Below are 20480 nucleotides of genomic sequence, written 5' to 3'. Positions count from 1 at the left end.
GTAATAGCACAGACTACAAATTACTTCTCTGAAAACAAAGTTGCGTGTAAAGTGACAGCTGCTCTGGCACGCGGGATATAAACCCCAGCTCAGTTTTGGCTGACTTTCCCAAGCTCCTCACAATTCAGCAGTTTTGGGATAAACACTTGTTTTCTTGCCGAGGAGAAAGATCGATCCCACTCTCATGTCAGGCTGTTCAATTTGAAGCAGGAGATGGTTAGCTTAGCACAAAGATCAGAAACACAAGGAGACCGTGACAGCGACACGCTAGCTGTTCCCCCCCTGCTTCCAGCCTTTATGCTAAGCTAACTGGTATCGATCATCTCAGCTAACGCTTGGCAAGAAAGCGAATACGTTTTTTTCTCAAAATGTTGAAGTAATTCTATTAAAGGGTTGTCAGGGAAAAGAGAATCTCCTTTTTCTTCCCATCATGTGTAAATGACCTTATGAGCCAATTAATAAAAACACGAGTTCTGAATTAAAGTGCTCATATTATGCTCATTTTCAGGTTCATAAGTATTTAGAGGTTATACCAGCATAAGTTTACTTGGTTTAATTTTCAGAAGACACCATATTTTTGTTGTACTGCACATTGCTGCAGCTCCTCTTTTCACCCTGTGTGTTGAGCGCTCTGTTTTAGCTACAGAGTGAGACATCTCACTTCTGTTACATCTTTGTTGGGAGTTGCTCATGTGCATTACCTAGGTAAGGACTACTAGCCAGTCAGAAGCAGAGTGTGAGGGTGTACTGCAATTTCTTTTGATTAATCGATTAATTGCCCAAAGTGATGCAATTCTATATCCAAAATCCACATTTGAAAAGAATGTTTTTCACCTAATAAAAAATAAATAAATAAATAAATTATCAATAGTTGCTGATTCGTTTTCTCTAAATCAACTTTATTGTTGCAGTGCTAATTCTAACCATGTATGTATTATGTATTTTATAATGATCATGTGTTTTGCATGTAGAATTTGATTCTGTAAAGTGACAAGTAACTACAGCTGGAGTGAAAAGTACAATATATTTTCCACAGACGTATTGTGGAACAGAAGTTTAAAGAAGTAGCAACAAATTGAAATACTCAAGTAAAGTACAAGTACCACAAAATGGTACTTAAGTACAGTACTTGAGTAAATGTACTTTAGTGATGTTTCACTAACTAGTTCAGGTGTAACAGCTGACTCGGGTTGGTGGGAGGAGTGGTCATAAATATGCTAAAGTTTTGCCTTGATTTACAATCCAAATCATAAATTCTATATTGATATTTTATAGCGGAGCTACTTCACAGCCCTTTTAGGTACTTCTTGGTAAAAGCAGTGGTATTAATTACCCCCTGTGGGACACGCACTCCTGCTTGGGACCTAGATGGTAAAAGGGTAAGCATGCTTCCTGCTCCTGCCCAAAAAGGCTTCCTGTCAGTGGGTATGTTCTGGCTGCTGTCCCTGGACTTTCCAACAGCGATAAACTGCACGCATAAGAAAAAAAAAAAAAAAGCAACGTGGCAAATCAACAATTCTCCTCCATCTCTGTTAATCTTTATCATCCCGAGTAGTGTTCAGTGTTAAACTACTGAGAAATAATGTTTGGGGGGTGGGGTGAATGTGAAAAAACAAACACATTTTACTTAAGAATAGAGTCCAGCCAAAAAGGGTTTAGGAAAACACAAGCTTCCTTTACACAAAGAAAACATTCATGTACCAGCTTCTCTTTGCCAAATTTCTCACAATGTAAAAGAAAAACACATGTCAACACAACTGTTACAGGGTATTAAACTGGGAAAAATGATCATTTTGGTCTGATAAATACCGCTTATGATAAAAATAATTATTCTTTTTAGATTGTGGAAATAGCTGAATATATTTATATCACACAGATGTTAAATATATTTAAACAAACCACAGCCAAGTGTTGCCGTTAATGGCTGACCAATCCACCACCATGTTCCACCTTTCTTCTTGTGGAAGCCACATTAAGTTAAGTTGTGAAGGTAAATATCATCACTATTTCATCTTTCTTCGAGGGGATGAGCGTCAAGTCTTTATTTCTCTTCGGAGTGCCTTCTGGGGAACCACAATGACGGAGACGCACGTTAACAACAAAAAAAAGGACAAAGCTCAGCCATTTGTCCAATGCTGAGAGGCTGTGATAGTTTCCAGCATGTTCCAGTAGACTTTAAAACCACCGCCTACTTCCTCTTCCTGCCCCGGCCTCTCCTGCCTCTGGCGGAGGAGGGGCCGGCTCCGGCGCTGTCCGGAGGGCTGGCGCCGATGTTGATCTGTCCCTCCTGGATTTCACTGCGGGCCTCCGGAGGCAGGTGTTCAATCTGCTGCTGCGTTTCCAGATAAAACATCACGTCTCTCAGCTGCTCCTTCAGTTCTGCTATTGCTCCGTCCTTACATTCACCTGCAGGGAAACACCAGACGATAGACACACCAACGCATGGTAAATGCGCTGTAAAGAAGAAGCAACGTGGCATCATGACTTTGCGTCAACATACACGGCACTTTCCTGAAACCAAATGGCGTGTTATCTGTGCATTTTGAGCTTTTCACGTGTAGGTCTACGTGGATTTGTTTGTGACGTACTATCGCGACAATGTCACATGCGTGTAACATTTGCGTCCATTCAAACTACGCCGAAAATTCACACGTAATGTAGCTCAATGGCGGCCGAACGGCATTGATAAACACGCTAAAAAGCGATTATGCGTCTTGATAACACGCAAAAACGGCATACGAATTGGCATGTCATACATACGCCACTTCATGAGATCAGTCTGAGAAGAAGACATACTTGCTACATACCTTATCTGTGAATTGTCCTTTTATGTGTTACTCTTCGTGCCTTTTCATTTCAACTCTTACAGATGAAGAATAAAACTATCACCACATTTTAAGTGGATGTGCTGAACTTGTTAGCAAAAAGTTGTTTATTTTCTACATCCGGCAGTTACCTAGCAACATGATGATTCATCAGGAGTATTTGGGTTTGTGTCCACCTGATGAATGTCAGTCCGACTCCCCTCTCTCTTTCAGCTGTTTTTAGTCTCTACCGATGCCTGAGGGAAATATCCGTCTCTTTAGCTGCTAAATGCTCCACTATGTTCACCAGCTAGTCTCTAACGGAGTCGGTCTGCTGTTTGCTGCTGAGCAGGTAGTGTTCACTGGCCTTTTGCAGTGTTTTCTCTGAAAACATTGCTATGAGAGCGCAGGGAGAGAAACAGAACAGTAAATTTGTGGACCCGACAGATAAACAAAGAGCTGAAACTCACTATAAAGCTCCGTAAAAGCCGAGAGGAGCTGAAAATTCAGCTGAGAATTCACATTGTCACATTATCATTTGGCACATTAGTCAAATTACTGATGGATGTGCAGCTCCCTTAACTTGTAAACCCAAGATAATAGCACACACTATTTGTTTTACAACACTTAAATGTGCAGTATAATGTATATACTATTCCCATACATTGATATATTAGTGGCAGCTCACCACAATATCAACATATTGATTTTTTTTTTTTTTTATAAAATCTTAAATGGGTCAAATCTGATTTCACTGTAGAGTGGATGGAACCTACTAGAACTATGCTGATGTATTTCACACCGTCACTGCTGGCCTCAGGGCTGTGACCGCCACACAGCTGTGTGAACTTCCTGTCTGTGACTTACATAAACATTTAGATCGACATACGGATTAGTAAAAGCTGTGCAAAGAGAGCAGAAACGTAGCTCTGCCCATCTCTGTGTAACTACTGGACGGATACTTTTAAAACTATTTCAGACATAGTTGAAGAGAGGACCGAGCCGAATGCTCTCACCGCATAGTTTGGCGTCTCCTCCTTTGTAGCTTCCTTATCGAAATCTAATAGAGATGTGATTGCCTTTGTCACCTTATTAGCAAGAAGACCCTTAAAAAAAGAATCTTACAAAAAGAAAAGCAACAATCATATAGAAGTAGTAAATTTGCTTCAAATAAGTCAAACTACAAAGTGCCACATGTAAGTGCAACATGTAAGTATATATGTGAGAACAATCATCTTTTAAGCCAAGGTGCAGTCGGAAGAGATACGTTTTCAGCCTGCGGCGGAAGATGTGTAGACTTCCAGCTGTCCTGAGGTCAATCGGGAGCACATTTAGAAGATGGTGACACAGAGGAAGAGCCTTCTTGGTGAACTTAATCAGAAGCTGCTTTGTTAGGAAAATTCTGATATGAGACTTTAGCTTTTAAAATGAAAGAATAATGGATTTCTGAGTTCATAACAAGAAACCTTGCTCAGATTTGAAGTAAGACGTATCGAAATATCTTCAGCACAACGCAACAAACGGCACGGATTTATTTACACAAGTGTTAATTTAACTTGAGTCAACCAAACCAAGCGAGCAGTGGAACCACAACATCCCTGGACTAAGCTCTGACTACACTCATTAAATAACACGTGTTCAGACCGACTCCAAGAGGATTACTAGCAGTGTGGAAGGTTTAAAAAAAAATAAAATATGCCGTGGGTTAAACGTTCAAATCCCTCTCATCAAAACAAGTTAAATGGCACGACTTGCATGGGTCTCTTCCACATAAACAGAGAGCACCTGCGTTGTGGAACATTTGTTTAAACTTTCTGCATCCTCAGAGCTGAGCGCTGAAGGAAAAATACAGGTACGTCTAAACCATAGGCCTAAAATTTCCATTCAAATCTCTAGTCTAGGCTGACATTAACGTTGCCCTCAGGCAAAGTCGTGAAATGTCAGAATGTATGCTGCCTAATAAAGTATCTCTTACTGTAGACCTGACAATAAATAGACATGATTTTACATGTTTGATGAGGACTTGTACCAGGTGGCTGATTTAAAAAGGGAAGTCTTTCTTTAACTCTAGTCCATGTCCTGTCCACCTCCAGCAGAGCTCTGTTTATGATTTGCAAATATTACTGTATAAATGAGGAAGTACTTTCTGACTGCCGGCCCCAGATACAAAAACAACCCATCTACCTTCAGGCACATACTGCATGACCTTTGCCCTCTGGGAGTAATTTATGAATGTTTACCAGCAGAGCATTCAACAAATTCCTGTTGTGTATCCCTCCCGGGCACGGCCCTTTTGCTCTGGATTTTTTAGCCTGACCAAGCAGCAACCCCCCAGTTCTGAAAACTGAAGCCAATGCTGAAGCTCCTTAAAGCAACACTAGGTAACTTTACCCGCTTCGGTCCCCCCACAGGTTGGAAGCAGAATTGTCCATTACATTACCTTGTCCAGTTCATTTGAACTACAGATCCGCTACCTGATCTGGCAAACTTGCATAATGTAATGTAATGTAATGTAATGGACAATTCCGCTTCCAGCCTGTAGACCGAAGTAGGAAAAGTTACTTAGTGTTGCTTTAAACCTGCATTTTCTTTCCCCCCAGTGGCCAACAGGGGGTGACTCCAATGGTTGCAAAAAGAAGTCTGTTTCTATAGAAGTCTATGGGCATTTCTCAATCTGTTCTTCTAGTGACTTGTGTTCTTGTGTCCCTGTGAAACGTCATCTCATGTTGCCAAAGTACTGTCCCAATAAACAAGTTCGCATTTCACCGAGAACAGTTAAGATTCCCGGAAAAGTTCTTGACATGCCCATTTTACCGAGGATGCATTGGTTGGTAACTTGTATGAACTTGGCAGCGCCCGTATCCCAACATTCATTTCGGCATTCAATGATGGTCGTGTTTCCGGTACATAGACAGCCCAAAAACATTTATGCGAGAAATGAACGGTTTAGATTTCGAATATAGGCAGTCTTGCAAAAAATCTTTGCCGAATTGACCATTTGCTCCAAAGTTTTCGGAGCTCCATAAAGTGACGCGGCCACCAGCTCGGCGCTCGGACAGTCACACTCAGAGACCCCGCTGTAGGACCCCGGAGGTCTTTTAGACCGGTCCCGTAAATAAGAGGCTTTTATTTTGCCGTTGACGGATCGTTTGTTTAAATATCACAACACATGTCCATCATAAGATTAACAGGAACAAGTGGTTAACTGTCTTTTCGGAGTTAAACACAAGCACACACAAGCATGCACACACGCACACACACAGTTTTTCGGGAGACTTGTTTAAATTAAACAGTTATACATACAGTGGTAACATACTATGACATGTTATGTAGACTAACGGGGAGACACCAACCTTTATAATTTGAAGTAGTTATTTCCATCTCATATACAGTGCAATACAATAATATATAAATGATAATTCCACATAACAATAATAAGAACACATAGGACACACCAGTGCATATTTATTTTTTTAATTTAAACTGACTTAAACACTAATAATAGTAGGGATTGAGTTCACTCTTTTGAATAAGTAAAGGGTGTTTGAGCTAAACCATAATCAATAAAATTAAAGTTCAATTAGTTTTATTTTTCAATATTATTGCAATAGTTGTAGCATTATGAGGTTTTCTTGTCCGGAGATTGTTTTAATACAAAGTGGTTATATAGTTGTGGTTTTTATGTCTAGCTGGGTTTTCGGAGCCCTGCAGGTAGCCTCTGTGCTGGGGGTGTTGAGCAGCATCAGGAAGAAGGCATCGTCTCAAACTGTTAACAGCGTTTTCTGTGCTTGTGAACTTGCGGGTTCATTCTTCCAAGAACAATCAGCAAGAATGTTCTCGCCAAGAACACAAGTACGTTCTTTGCATTCTTGAGATTGAGAAACACCCACTTAGCAAATCAGCCTACTTCTCACTTGATTTATTACCTCAGTAAACATTTCCATAGTGAGTTTATGGCCTCAATCGCTAGTTTTACGTTTTTCTTCAGTACAGCATGATGTTCATCTTGTAAATGATGGTCCCATTTTATTTTTTGGCTCCCCAGTGATTGACCAGTCGCTACCAAAGCGGTGTCCTTGCTCCTCCCAAGCTCCACCCTGTTGTCCAAATATGCTCACTTTTGGCTCTAATAAAAATTAAAACGGCGATGGAAAATGCCAAACTCAAGATTCTGCACTGTAGTCCACAAACCAATGTCACAGTGGCTTTTTTATATATATATATATATATATATATATATATATATATATATATATATATATATATATATATATATATATATATTTATTTCTTTATTTAAAAAAGGGACAGTGCACATTAATCAACATGAATACAATGCCCAACATGTAAATGTGCCAGATTTAGCCGTACCGGCTAATTTTCATCTGCAGTGGCTACGTCCACTTCTTCTATACAGCGTTGAGTCTGACATTAACTATGGTTAATTAACTATGGTTAATGTCTGGGAAATGAGCAGCTAGCTTACTTGGAAGCAGCAACAGATGAGCTAATTTAGGTAGAGACATTTTGGGGTCAATCCAGGTTCATTTTATTAAATCAGTATGGGCTTAAATAAACTCGATCAAATTACTGATCTCTCTCTCTCTTATATATATATAAGGTTGCTTTCACACCTGAGCTGTTTGGTCCGCTTATAACGAACCTGGTTTGTTTGGGGTGGTGTGAAAGCTCATTCAAACTCTGGTGCGGGACAAACAACCTAACTCTGGTCCGCTTGAAAACGGGGGTCTCGATTCACTCCCAAGGCCTCTAGAGTTTGGTTCACTTTAGGTGAGAATGTGTCTCGACCCAAAAAACAGAGTGTGATCGAAAAAAAAAAAGGAGGTAAAAATCAGCATGCTACTGTGTCCAGTCCACAGTGTGCTGTATGAGGGCCCTTTGTGCTGTGATGTTGACTAGCATAATTATACTTATTTATCAGTTATCGTCATCTCCTCACTCACCGGTCTCTTTCGCTTTGCGTTCCTCCTCTGCCAGCTTGGCCTGCAGCTGCACCTGATTGGCTCTCAGACAGCGGTTCATCTCCTGCTCCTCCTTCAGCTCCTGGGTCAGCTTCAAGACTCGACTGTTCAACTGGGTGCACCTGAACACACAAACAGAGTCCGCTGTCTACAATTTATTACAACTTGGCTTTTATTTGTGTTGCTCTGGCTATAGGTTTCCTTTAATAGAACATTTAACAGCATGCATTTTGACTTATCACAACAGGAAAAGCACAGGTGGAACTCATCAGCTTAACAATGTGAACCAGTGTGCACAATGCCAAAGCCCTGGAAATGTCACACACAATTAATGTTACTAATTAAATCTGGGCTTTTCCTGTTTTGACATGTCAAACTGTCCGCTGGGAAAATAGGTACATTGTTGTACAGAAATTCTTATACCAGTTAAATCACACAGGATGTTTCATCCCACTTGAGGACCTACAGTATGCTTCATTGTCCAAAAAGGGTTAAATTCAGTTTTTTTTTCCAGGGAATTATGTTGATGTTTTCGCTGTAAAATGCCCGGTGGGGTGGGGGGGGGGGAGGGGGATCCTGGGAAAAGAGAGTGTGCTTGTGTCTTCAAATACTGAAGAATATTGTATGTGCAGACTCATATGATGATAAGCATTGTTCCCACCTGAAAAGAAAGTGTACCTTTAAGATGAATTGCTGTTTTAGTAAATATCAAATACACTTACAAATACGAAAGAATAAGATCAGAGACTAGAAAATGCATTTCCTGCAGAAAATGCGTGTGTCTGTTGAATAGCTAAATTGCTAAAGCTAAGCTGGATGAATAGCTTAAATCTGTAAGAAGTTGAAGTAGTGAGAACAGTTGGAAAAGTGGGAATGGTTTTCATAAGTACGAATTTCATTGTTGAATAACCTCACTAATGTGTGCTGCGTAGCACAAATCTTTTTTTTCTCTCCGTCTCTTTTAAAATGAGTCATGAAGACAACAGCAAAGCCCATCTTTACTTTAAATTAAATCAAACAAAGAGAAATGTTCTCACCTCGTCTTAAAATAGTCAAAAATCAATACTAGAGAGTACTTCCTTGTCCAACTGATGCAATAAATATGTCGATGAGGAGAAATGAGAATGTAATTACTGCGTAACCATCATCAAATAGCTTTATTTTCTCTCTCTCTCTCTCTCTCTCTCTCTCTCTCTCTCTCTCTCTCTCTCCTGTACAATGACAATTGTACAGTAGAGAGAGAAAAAACATGGGCAGCAAATGGGGGAAGATTTGGAACCGTTATTTGGAAGTTCACCGAGCCAAATTTATAACTCATATTGCTTAAATTAACACATTTTCTGAAACTACACAATAATACCTACGTTTTAACATATAAATCATGTATGACAAGTAAAAATTGTGGGCGTGAGAGCAATTTATAGACAAGAGACAAAGACTTTTTTTTTTTAAGGCTCAATGCTCTAGTGATGACATCACCCACTGTAATGTCTGAAATGAATACTTAACTTAAACAGTGATATCACAAAAACTGTAAAAGATATCAAACTGAGCTGGTCCAGTCAGAAACAGAGTCCCCGGCCGAAGAGACAACAACAGGTAACACCAAAATGTCATACAGTTTGCTCTTGGTTTTTTGGGTCTTGTACTTGTAATACGGCATGATGATGGGAGAGATATTGTTATGGGCTGGGATAGGGGGGGGAAATAAAACAGAAAGTAGTAACACAACAAAAGAAACCAAAGTGTCAGTCTTACTTCTTCTCTATGCCCTGCTTGTCTTTGCTTAGTTCTCCGAACCGTCGCTCCAAGTTATCACAACGCTCCAGAGTCTCCTTAAATTTGGCCTTCATGTTGTTTATCTGTAAAAAGACATGTGTGTGCAGAGAATAATCAGAAAAAGATGCAAGGAAACTTAAAGACTTAAAGCATGTATTGTTTATAGCACTCAGTACCTCCTCAGCGGTCTCCTTCTCCAGATGAACGATCTTATTCTCCCAGTAAATCCTCTGAGACTCCAGCTGACTCGTCAGCAGGTACGAGTACTGTGGACATGGAGAATCAATAATTTAATACATTTTGTGTTGATTTAGCAAACTTAAGCATCAAAAGCAAATGCTTACCTCCAGTTGAAGTCCGTCAATTTTCTCAGCGTGGCAGGTGTCTCCCTCGCACTCGTACTGCACCATCTTCCCGTCGGTCTTACTGGCCACCAGCCGATGCACGTAGTTATCTGGAACCACAAAGATCCCCATGGGCTGGTCGGTTAGAGCACCCAAGAGTACCCAAACATCATTTTATAGTTGGTCCGTTGCATGAAAGCTGAAACAATTAATTAATCAACAGATAATTAATTGATATTGACGAAAAAATGATCAATTTATTAAAGCAAAAAGGCACCCTTAACTTGAGGGGATTTGCTGCTTTTCTCCGTTTTTATCATTGTGCTCTTGAGCAAGGCACCAAGGCACTGAACACCCCCCTCCCTCCAAACTGCTCGGGGAACCTGTCCAGCAGCTGCAGCCCCTTCACTCTGACATCTCTCCATTTGCGCAAGTAAAGGACCTGAGCATGTGTGTGGATTTCAGGCCTCTGTGTAGTGTGTTCTAACAACTGTGTTTAAAAAAAAAGATCAGCGAAGATCAGTGAAAAGTATAAATAAATAAAAAAACATCTATATACATGTCTAAACTTGTTTAGGTCATCTTCTGCCCTCTAGTGGCCAAAAGTGCTTAAAGCAGCTTTAATAGTCATTCATTTTTTGCTCCTAAAGATGTAATCTTGCAATTCACCATCACCAACTAGCAACATGTGCCTGTTCACACGCACACACACTCTCACACTCACACACTCACACACACACACACACACACACACACACACACACACACACACACACACACACACACACACACACACACACACACACACACACACACACACACACACACACACACACACACACACACACACACACACACACACACACACAGTACCTCCTGCATAGTCCCAAACACGGTGGTTGGTGAGCTGCATAGCGTAAGTATGCTGCGTTTCCTCAAAGTGCTTGTAGGCATGCCGGCTGACGTAGCGACCACAACCGATGTGCCCGCAGATCAAACAAATCCACAGGTTCTACAGAGGAAAAAAATAACACGTGGGGTGAGCAAAAAAAAAAAAAAAAAAAAAAGGTTAATTAAAAGCTAAATCAATTTAAGAAGAAGAAGATCCAGTACAAGATAAAGAGCTACACAGATTGACATCAGTTACCTCCTGCACTCCACACTCAAAGCACTTGTTCTCTTCAACTGGTTCTGGTGTTTGACAGTATCTACACACAGGACACCTGCAAACAGAGCCAAACACATTCATCTATTGTGACACGTGTGTGTTCAGTGGTCCTTTGTGAAACAGAAGAATACACGCAAAGAAGAGGACAAAGACTAACATCCCGTGACATGAAGCCTGGAGAAATAACCAGTGGACTAAGAATCAGGTGAGAGAGCACCGAGCATGTGATTCTGTCATCAGTGAGAAGGTTCCTTTATGTAGAGGGTTGTAAACCAGTCCTACAGTATATTTACACAGAATATTACCAACGGTTGCATACATGCAATAGGAGTGTCAGTGATTAAGATAAACCCAAAGCAGATGGACAGCACTGAGTTTTAGTCACATCGTTGATAGAAAAAAGGTCGGAAATAAGCTCATCTCAAAGGTAAAGTCACGTAGGAAACACAGGACAGCGTGGTAATTCCAGTGTGTGTGTGTGTGTGTGTGTGTGTGTGTGTACACAACTCACGAGGCATCTTCCCACCGCTGGAGACACTGGCTGTGAAAGCTGTGGTTGCAGAGAGTGGTGAGGATGCCGTTAACCGACTCGTCCATTCTCTCCAGGCACACGGTGCACTTTGGCAACTCAGTGAGCTCCATCACAGGCAGACTGGCTCCCTGGGGGGAGGGGGGGGGGTCAGAGGAAAAAGGGGGAGGAGATTAGAGAAAGGAAACTATTTAGGATCAAAAGTATCCAGTTTTCACTAATTTCTTCCTATAATCAATGACAAGTGCTGCAGCTGTGTTTGGTTACAATGGTCACCGTAGATATCAATCAGTCAGCATGTATTTATACAGCCCTTTACTGCAACCAGCAGGTATCCAAAGTGCTCCACATCAAGGACCAAGAATAACAACACAACATACAGTTTAACCAGAAAAGGTTACATAAAACCAGGAGGAAGAAAGGGAAATGGCACAGTGCTACTATGTATTAAAGGGGTGATAGAAACCGATTTTACCCTGTCATAGTTGAATAACGACAGTTCGGTGGGTAAATAGGACATACATAGAAGCTCAAAGTCCCACTGACACCCCTTTACTATGAAAATCTCATATTTTGAAACTGCCGCTGAAAACGGGCGAATCTCAACAAAGCTAGAAGTTGACGTCAACCTCCCAAAAACCGGAACCTTTGTCAGCCCCAACATTTACATAGGCTACACAACTGACCTGAGATCAGGTAGAACATTTACATAGGCTACACAACTGACCTGAGATCATGTAGAACATTTACATAGGCTACACAACTGACCTGAGATCATGTAGAACATTTACATAGGCTACACAACTGACCTGAGATCATGTAGAACATTTACATAGGCTACACAACTGACCTGAGATCAGGTAGAACATTTACATAGGCTACACAACTGACCTGAGATCAGGTAGTCTTCTGAATCTAGCTAGGTCACGCAGATCTCTGCTATTCCATTACAAAATTAACTTCTGAAACTTTTTAATGTGAGAAAACTTTTGGGCCAAATATGGGCCAATTTGGTCCGACTGAAATCAAATAAAGCTCAAATATGGGCCACTTTACGAAAATGGATGGCTAATTGCAAATTTGGTCCGACTGTGTGTCGGAGTTCAGCGACCGGTGCTGCCTGTGTTGCTGCCTTGCCACCCAGCCTGCCTTCCTTCACACACCCAGGCCTGCTCTGAGCTCGATTGAGCTCCCACAGCACTCCATACCCGCGCAAAGTCACCGGTTTTTGGCTAACGGACTAGCTACTAAACGCCGGTGCTCTGACAGAGCTCCAGGGCCTACAGCTCCCCTCTTCCTGCTAGCTAAATGCCCGGTGTGTGTGAGTGAGAGCACGGTCAGTTACACCAGCAATCTCTTACCACAGATTTCAGTTAATCTTTTAATGTGTAATTATAATGTGTTGAGTTATTTAAACAAACAATTGGGGAAATAAACGCCGCTTGTCCGCGAGTCTCATTGATAGAGCCTGCGGCTGGATGTAGCTCTATCAATGAGAGCTAGCTAGCCTCCTCTTAGAATTCCTCTGAAATTCACAAATATTCATTAACTTGAAATCGGACACTGTTGTTAGCTTTATAAGACATTTAGGGAGATGTTGTATAAGTGGCGTGACAAAATTCAAACTGTAAATATACAGAAATTATGCGGAAAATGAAGCTAACTATCCGTGATTTGTAGCTAGCTACACATAGCTAGGATTGAAGAGACAACCCCCACTGTTCACAAAAATTCATTAACTTGAAATCGGACACCGTTGTTAGCTTTATAAGACCTTTAGAGATATGTTGTATAAGTGGCGTGACGAAATTCAAACTGTAAATATAGCTAGTTATGCTGACAGCCAGCCAAGATTAACTGGAACTGTTGTAAGAGATTGCTCGCTGACCGCGCTATCACTCTCACACACGGGCCATTTAGCTAGCAGGAAGAGGGGAGCTGCAGGCCGGGGTCTGTGGAGGAAGGCAGGCCGGGCAGCGAGGCAGCAGCACAGGCAGCACCGGCAGCTGAACTCCGACACACAGTCTTACCAAATTTGCAATAAGCCATCAATTTTCGTGAAACGTCCCATATTTGAGCTTTATATAGTTGATTTCTCACTTAAAAAAAGTCTCAGAAGTGAATTTAATAACGTAATAGCCCGACAAACAATGTATAACTTTGCCGTGAGACCTGCTGTCGAGTCTCCCATGTGTTTCTATGTAGTTTGCTCAAACCAATCAGCGTGTAGCTCATTCTGAATATTCATGAGCATACCATATTTGGGAGAAAAGCTCTTGTTCCAAATAGAGCCATATTCACAGGGTAGTTAAGGGCCTAATAAAATAGCATTCGGGCAATTTTCAGCCCAACCAATGTTACATACCCCATTAGGAGACCTTAAGGAACAGTGTAAAATACCCTATATAATCATTCTATCATCCCTTTAAAAGCCATTCTGAATAAATAAGTTGTCATATTTTAAATTTAAAAAAAGAGCTACGTCTGTAATAATTTGAATCAGGGCAGCAACTGCAAAAGCGCGATCACCCCACAGTTTGTATCTTGATCTTAGGACTTCTAAAAATTTGAAGGATAAAAATCTTGGAAAAATACGCCAGGGCCAAGCCGTTAATGGCCTTAAAAACAAACATTAACATCTTAAAGTCGATTCCAAAACACACTGGGAGCCAATGGAGAGAGAGAGTAAAGAATGGGAGTAATGTGTGCACGCCTGGAGGCATTCGATAAAAAGCGACTAATAGTTATTTTCATTGATTATTCCGACGACTACTTTCTCAACTTATCCATTTGTTGTTTGGTCGACAAAATGATGAAGTAGTCAAAAAACGTCTTGTTTGGTCTGACAAAAACCCAAAAGATATTCAGCTTACAATGACAGTAAATAATGACTTTTTAAATAATATAATTTTTATATCAGATATTTTTTGTTAAATAACTAACCGTTTAAATGACTTATTGTTTCAGCTTTAAAAATAAACTGGAAATGTATTCTTATGGGTACATTTACCTCATCAGACCTTATAACCTCTGCCCGCTCCACATAGACCATTTGGCACACTGCGTCCTCTATGGAGTTGAACTGGCGGCCATTACACGCTGTGTAAAAACTGTCTGCGTCTGCCTACAATAAGACAGAGAAAAAAAAAAAAAAAAGCATCAAGTCAGATGGTGACTTAAGTCAGAAATACAGAGGCACAAACTTCAACATACATTACAAAGAGTCCAAAGTCCATACAGTATAGCTCCAAACTAACAGTGGGGTTTGTGACAGAGAAAACAGCCCATTAATGGGAGCAAGAGCTGAGCCCTGAGGGGAACACAATTGATTGGGAGATAGTTTGGGACAACATTTTCCACTGTTCCAAGAACCCAAATCACCAGTAGATCCACTTCAACATATGTCATAGGACATACTGGACTCCTCAGAAGAGATACGTCTCGAAAGCCACTCCCACTCCCTACTGCAAGTTCTGTCAACCTGAAAATTTCCTGCACATGGTCTGGTGTGAACAGGTGCATCAGTTCTGGGATAAAACAACATAAAAAATATCTGATGCGATAGGATGTCGAATTCCTTCTGACCCGATTGTTTTGTTACTTAATGACGACTCTAAATTACACCTGCTTGGGAGACGGAGGAAAATTTGGCTAGCCGGCTCAACTGCAACCAAGAAAATGATAGCTCCCCCTCTACTCGCTTTGTATAAAACAGTAGTTGGAGTATTTTCTAGACATAGTTATGCTTGAGCTCTCTACAGCAAGGATTAACAAAGCCAAGTCATCGACTATCAGCCTATGGGAAAGCACAGCAGCACAGGTATCACACTTAATGACCTCAGCATCACAAGAACTAGAGGAGAGTGACTAGGCAAGGTGTGATTTTTGTGCGTTTTTTTGTTGTTTGTTTTCCTTTAGACCGCAGAGGGTGGGAGATGGTTTTTGTGTAATTTGTGTTTTTTTACACCATTTGACACTAACTGTCATACATTGTGGAATGTATTCTGTATGTCTGAATGATATAAATGGTGCTAATAAAAAACCGATCACAAAAAAAAGAAAAAGAAAAACAGCCCATTAATGCAAGGTTATTAAGCCGCAAACTTAGAAGTCCTGTGTCCCTGAATTTAGGTAGGATTAAATAAGTTTATACTTCATTCTACTCCTTTTCACTCAGGTAAAGAAAGTAAAATTCGCTAATGAAATTAATTATATTATTTCTTTTCCATTTAAAAAAAAAAATATGTTTTCAACAACTGCTGTTGTCTTTTTTTTAGTTGAATTGTACAAAAAACCTTCCCTCCAGAACATGGAAACAGTCGTTGTGGCTGACACTGAAAACTCAGAGCTCAAATGATTTTAAGGCAAAGACAGAAACAGACAGCCTGTGAGTTTGAAAACATAGTCACTGTTGTGAATATTACATTCCATTCTGTATTAACTCTGAACAAAGCCTCTCTCGTCCATTTTAATTGGTATCATAGGTCTGTATACGTACACAAAAAAAAAAAAAAAAAAAAAAAAAATGGTAAAAATAACATGATTATGCTCTTACCTGTGTACAGAACTTAATCAGGACCATATACTGGTTAGGGGTCGGGTCCCGGATGATCTTCATATGCTCCATGACATCATTAAAAGGGGCCAAAAGCTTCATGAGGTCGTGGCTGGTCATGGTCGCTGGGACGGTCAGGATGCACACCATCGCGCTGCGTCTTACATCCTCAGTCAGTGATGTCATTTTGCTACAAAAGAAAACAGCCATATTGAAACATAGCCGTTAAATTGCCTCCTTGACTCCTCCACTTGCCTCCCTTCCTCATGTCTTAGTCCCTCCCACCGATTAGGCATGGGAGAGACGTGAGGAAAACGTGGGAGGAGAGAGGCAACGAGCAAATGTGTTTAAAGGGGATGAGAAGTCCTTTCCTCTGAAGAGTCACATGAATTCATCAGCCGTTTGGGCGGAGTTAGCAACTCCTTCAGCAGCACGGCTTCCGGGAAGGCTGCTTGGGTACCGAAACCCGGTTCCTACGCAACCGGTAGGAATCGGACCGGATTGGAACACAAAATTTGGTTCCTTACTTCGGTTCCACTTATTGTGGCGACGGAAATATTTTCCTTCCGTCGCTCCGAAACAGATGTAAAAATACCACACTTTCTCTGTAGTCTACCGTAAATGTAGGATACTTTAATACGCCATATTTTCCCTCTGGGCCCGCCAACAACAAAAAAAACTCTATAAAGAGTCTTTCTTTGAAGTCATTTTTCAGTTTTTCAATAATCGGTTTAGGAATCTGAATCGTTTTAAAGGGAACTCCCGGTCTCCCCTAGCTGTAGATAGGTGGACCAACGCATTTTTTGTGCATGCATCGTTTTAGTCCGGTGCAACACCGGCAGCACCGCCGCTAGTTAGCTTAGCGTAGTGAATGGAATCCTATGTTGCCGGTTAGCATGTTGTGAGTAAAAGTGAGCCAAGAAAAGACAAAAAAAACAACCTAATTACTTGCACTGAGACAAAAAATGCGTTGGCCCACCTATCTACAGCCAGGGTAGACCGTGATAAGAACTATTTCAACAAACGGTGGCGTATTCCTTTTAAAGTACCGGTTCGGCATTGGAATCGTGAAAAATCCAAACGATGCCCAACCCTAATCCTCGCTCATGGCTCCTCGGGGCAGAAATAAGAGCTTTGAGATGGCCTTCACCAAGGAGGGACAGAACAACATCCGGTTCACCCAAAGACTGAGGAGTCGAGGAGCTGTCAAATAAGGGACATGAGACGCAGCCAGGGTCTGAAACAATGAATAAACGTGTCAGATGGGACTCACTTGGTCTTGTAGAGGTGCATGATGCCATGGACGATCTCCACTGATGGGTTTCCGCTGAAGAACGAGATCTGGTCCGGCAGCTGCTTGGAGGGGGAGTCAGGAGTAGCGCCTGTCGCCTCGTTGGTGTCCTGTGAAGCCTCAGTGCCCTCCAGACCGTCCGCGTCGGCCTGCGCAGCCGGAGCTCCACTGTCCGGCTCGGATGAACCACCGGGGTCTTCGCCTCCCCCTTTATCTACAATGAAAACATAGTAGTTTCATCATTTGATGTTTTTCAAGAATTAGGCTGACAATATTCTAGTTTCTTGTCAATGTAAACCAGGGGTCAGCAACCATCTTTATTAAAAGATTAACACAAAACTTACAACTCACAACATGGACACATCACCTCCCCATCTGAACCCCCCACTCGCCATCACCCCCCTCCCTAAACAACATTCAAGACAAGATAAAATAAGAGCCAAAATATGCAATACAATAAAATAACAACACAAACAACAAACTGTAAACCAATTAAACATATTATGTATATGTTGCTAACACCGTAAGCACATTGCATACATCTATCCCCAGTACATGGCAACCTTTTTAATAGGAAGTGCCATTTTAAAATGTTATTTTTATGTAGTCTCGCTTTACCAGACCTTCCTCAGTGCAACAGAAAACTCATATTGGACAGATAGTCTAGCTAGCTGTCTGGATTTACCCTGCAGAGATCTGAGGAGCAGTTAACCATAGTCCTCACAAATCCACCGGAGGTTAGAACGCCAACACAGAGACAGAGGACGGTAACATCCGGCCGAAAAGAAGAACATCCAGCAGAATTTCCGGCGGCAACGGAGCAATCTCGGATGTGGAACGTCGTGGATATAGGGTGCTTCTCATGTCCCTTATTTGATATCTCCTCGACTCCTCGGTCCTCTGCTGAACCGCAAGTTGTTCTGTCCCTCCTCGGTGAAGGCCGTCTCAAAGCTCTTATTTGTGCCCCGAGCATCGAGAAGGGATCATCGAGGAGCTTTAGCCGAGGATACACGAGAGCAGCCTTCCCTGAAGCCGTGCAGCTGACGGAGTTGCTAACTCCGCCCAAACAGCTATTCACATGACACTTCAGAGGAAAGGACGTCTCGTCCCTTTAAAACACATTTTCTCGGTTCCTCTCTCTTACCACAATTTCTTAGCATATCTTCCGGGCCTCCTCAGTGGGAGGGACTAAGACGCGAGGAAGGGAGGCAAGTGGAGGAGTCAAGGAGGCAATTTAAGCAACATGAGAAGCACCCGTAGACTAATCAGTGTGCCATATCAGCATTTCGCCTGCCATCATCTCCCAAGCCCGCTCGCGAAATTACGAATCCCACTATGGCCACGCCAAGACCCGCCCCACGAAGCAGCTCGATTGGTTGGAGTTAGGCATTTCACCTTGAGTGGTTAAGGTTAGGGTTAGGGGATTGGTCAGGGGATAGGACCTGTACATGTAAGCATGGACGCCTGGCCAGTAGTAGTGTGTGAACGCTATTGAAGGGCGGGTCTTGGAGTGGCCATAGTGGGATTCGTAATATCGCAGCCCGCTCAGGCGGTGTTATTTCTTTTTCTCCTACTAGCCATCAGAGGCAGAATGGGGCGGGTCTTGAAATTGGAATTTCCAGCTTCATGTGCTTACCTGGGCTGGGCTCAAAGGTTTCTATAACCATGTCCCCCATGGCTCTGCTACCAATGTGCTGGTGCAGTACACCTGCCCTTTCCAGATCCGTCTTTCCACTCAGAGTGTGTTTGGCTACACCCAAAGCCTTCTCCTGCAGTTCCTTCTCCGACATGCCTTCAACTGAACACAAAAGACAAGAAAAACAGCCATGTTTTCAGCTTTGGGACGATGCACTTTCCAGCTGATCCAAGAGGCTTTTTTAAAGACTTTATTTAGCTTAAGAAGTAGAATTTCTTCATCCTTCAGTTTGTCACAATCATTCAACGTCATCAACACGTGGTTTTCACTGGACAGGAAGGGGAGGAAACACTGTCATCTGAAAAGTAACTAAAGCTGTCAGACAAATGTAGTGGAGTACAGAGTAAAATATTTAACTCTGAGATGTAAAGGAGTACAGGTATAAAGTAGCATAAAATGAAAAGTACCAGTTTCTTAAATGTGTACTTAAGTTCATGAGTAAATGTACTTAGATACATTCCATCGCTGGGTCTATTCAATAAATAAGGTCTACTTTTGAAAACACTTAACTGGTTAACAGCTGTGACGTTAGAATCTTCACTTATCACTGCTGGTTAGCTTCGTGGCTAACTCCACACAAACACAGTGACTTTCATGTTTAACGCGTTATGAGAAACGTAACTCACCGGCTGAGTACTGGAAACCTTGTGGATAAGGAGACTGGTCGGCTAATTCCAGACGGATAACAACCAGAGACACACTCATGTGTTATAAAAGAAACGACCACTTTTACAAAGAACAAAACAACCCGGTGACAGCTAGCTAGATCACTAGCGAGCTAACTAGCAAGATAACGGCTAAATATAAGTAACAGAAGGCCAGTTAAAGCAAAACGCCTTTTAGTCCAGTTACACCAGTATGTTAGTCATACTGGTTTGGTCTTTGCCGACCATGAACACGAACACTTGTGTGTAGTTGTCTAAGACTTTAGCTAGCTTCGCTATGTATTCACAGCTGTTTCTTTCTAGCATGCGGCTCTTCTTCGTGTACAAAAGCAGTGAATGCTAACTTTGCGTGTGTTGCTGCCACCTAGAGGGAGCAGCTGTGTACTGCACCCGTTAGAGATGTACAGTCACTGTAAGACACTGTAGACATAATATAATCTATATTATAATAATATAATAATATAATCTATATTATGTCTACTGTGGCTTGCAGTGAATGCACCCCTGCTAAAGTTGACTAAAAAGAGGAATACAAAATCATCTTTTGGAAATTGATTTTGATGCCTTAATTAAAAAGAATAGGAAAAATCCAACCTTTAAGGACACCAATTTTCTTTGTGAATGAATACTGTATCGTAAATAAATAAATGTTCTTTCTTAAAATACA

The 20480-nt window shown here is 41.6% G+C and overlaps 1 protein-coding gene across 1 annotated transcript; it reads right to left on the bottom strand.

The window, feature by feature from the left end:
• Nucleotides 1–1650: 1650 nt before the first annotated feature.
• Nucleotides 1651–20195, bottom strand: brap (BRCA1 associated protein). Its single transcript, XM_028601475.1, has 13 exons — nt 19775–20195; nt 19089–19250; nt 17435–17666; nt 16162–16351; nt 14617–14730; nt 11589–11737; nt 11057–11132; nt 10783–10921; nt 9910–10019; nt 9742–9831; nt 9545–9648; nt 7769–7908; nt 1651–2406 (listed from the first exon to the last, which is right to left on the bottom strand). Exons 1-13 carry the CDS (start codon nt 19851–19853, stop codon nt 2189–2191), a joined length of 1803 nt encoding a protein of 600 aa, XP_028457276.1. The 5' UTR covers nt 19854–20195; the 3' UTR covers nt 1651–2188.
• Nucleotides 20196–20480: the final 285 nt, after the last annotated feature.

The sequence above is a fragment of the Perca flavescens genome, chromosome 16 (genome assembly GCF_004354835.1).
Source record: "Perca flavescens isolate YP-PL-M2 chromosome 16, PFLA_1.0, whole genome shotgun sequence".
NCBI classification, from domain to species: Eukaryota; Metazoa; Chordata; class Actinopteri; order Perciformes; family Percidae; genus Perca; species Perca flavescens.
Note: the sequence above shows the minus strand (reverse complement) of the source record. Positions and strands in the feature narration are given on the sequence as shown.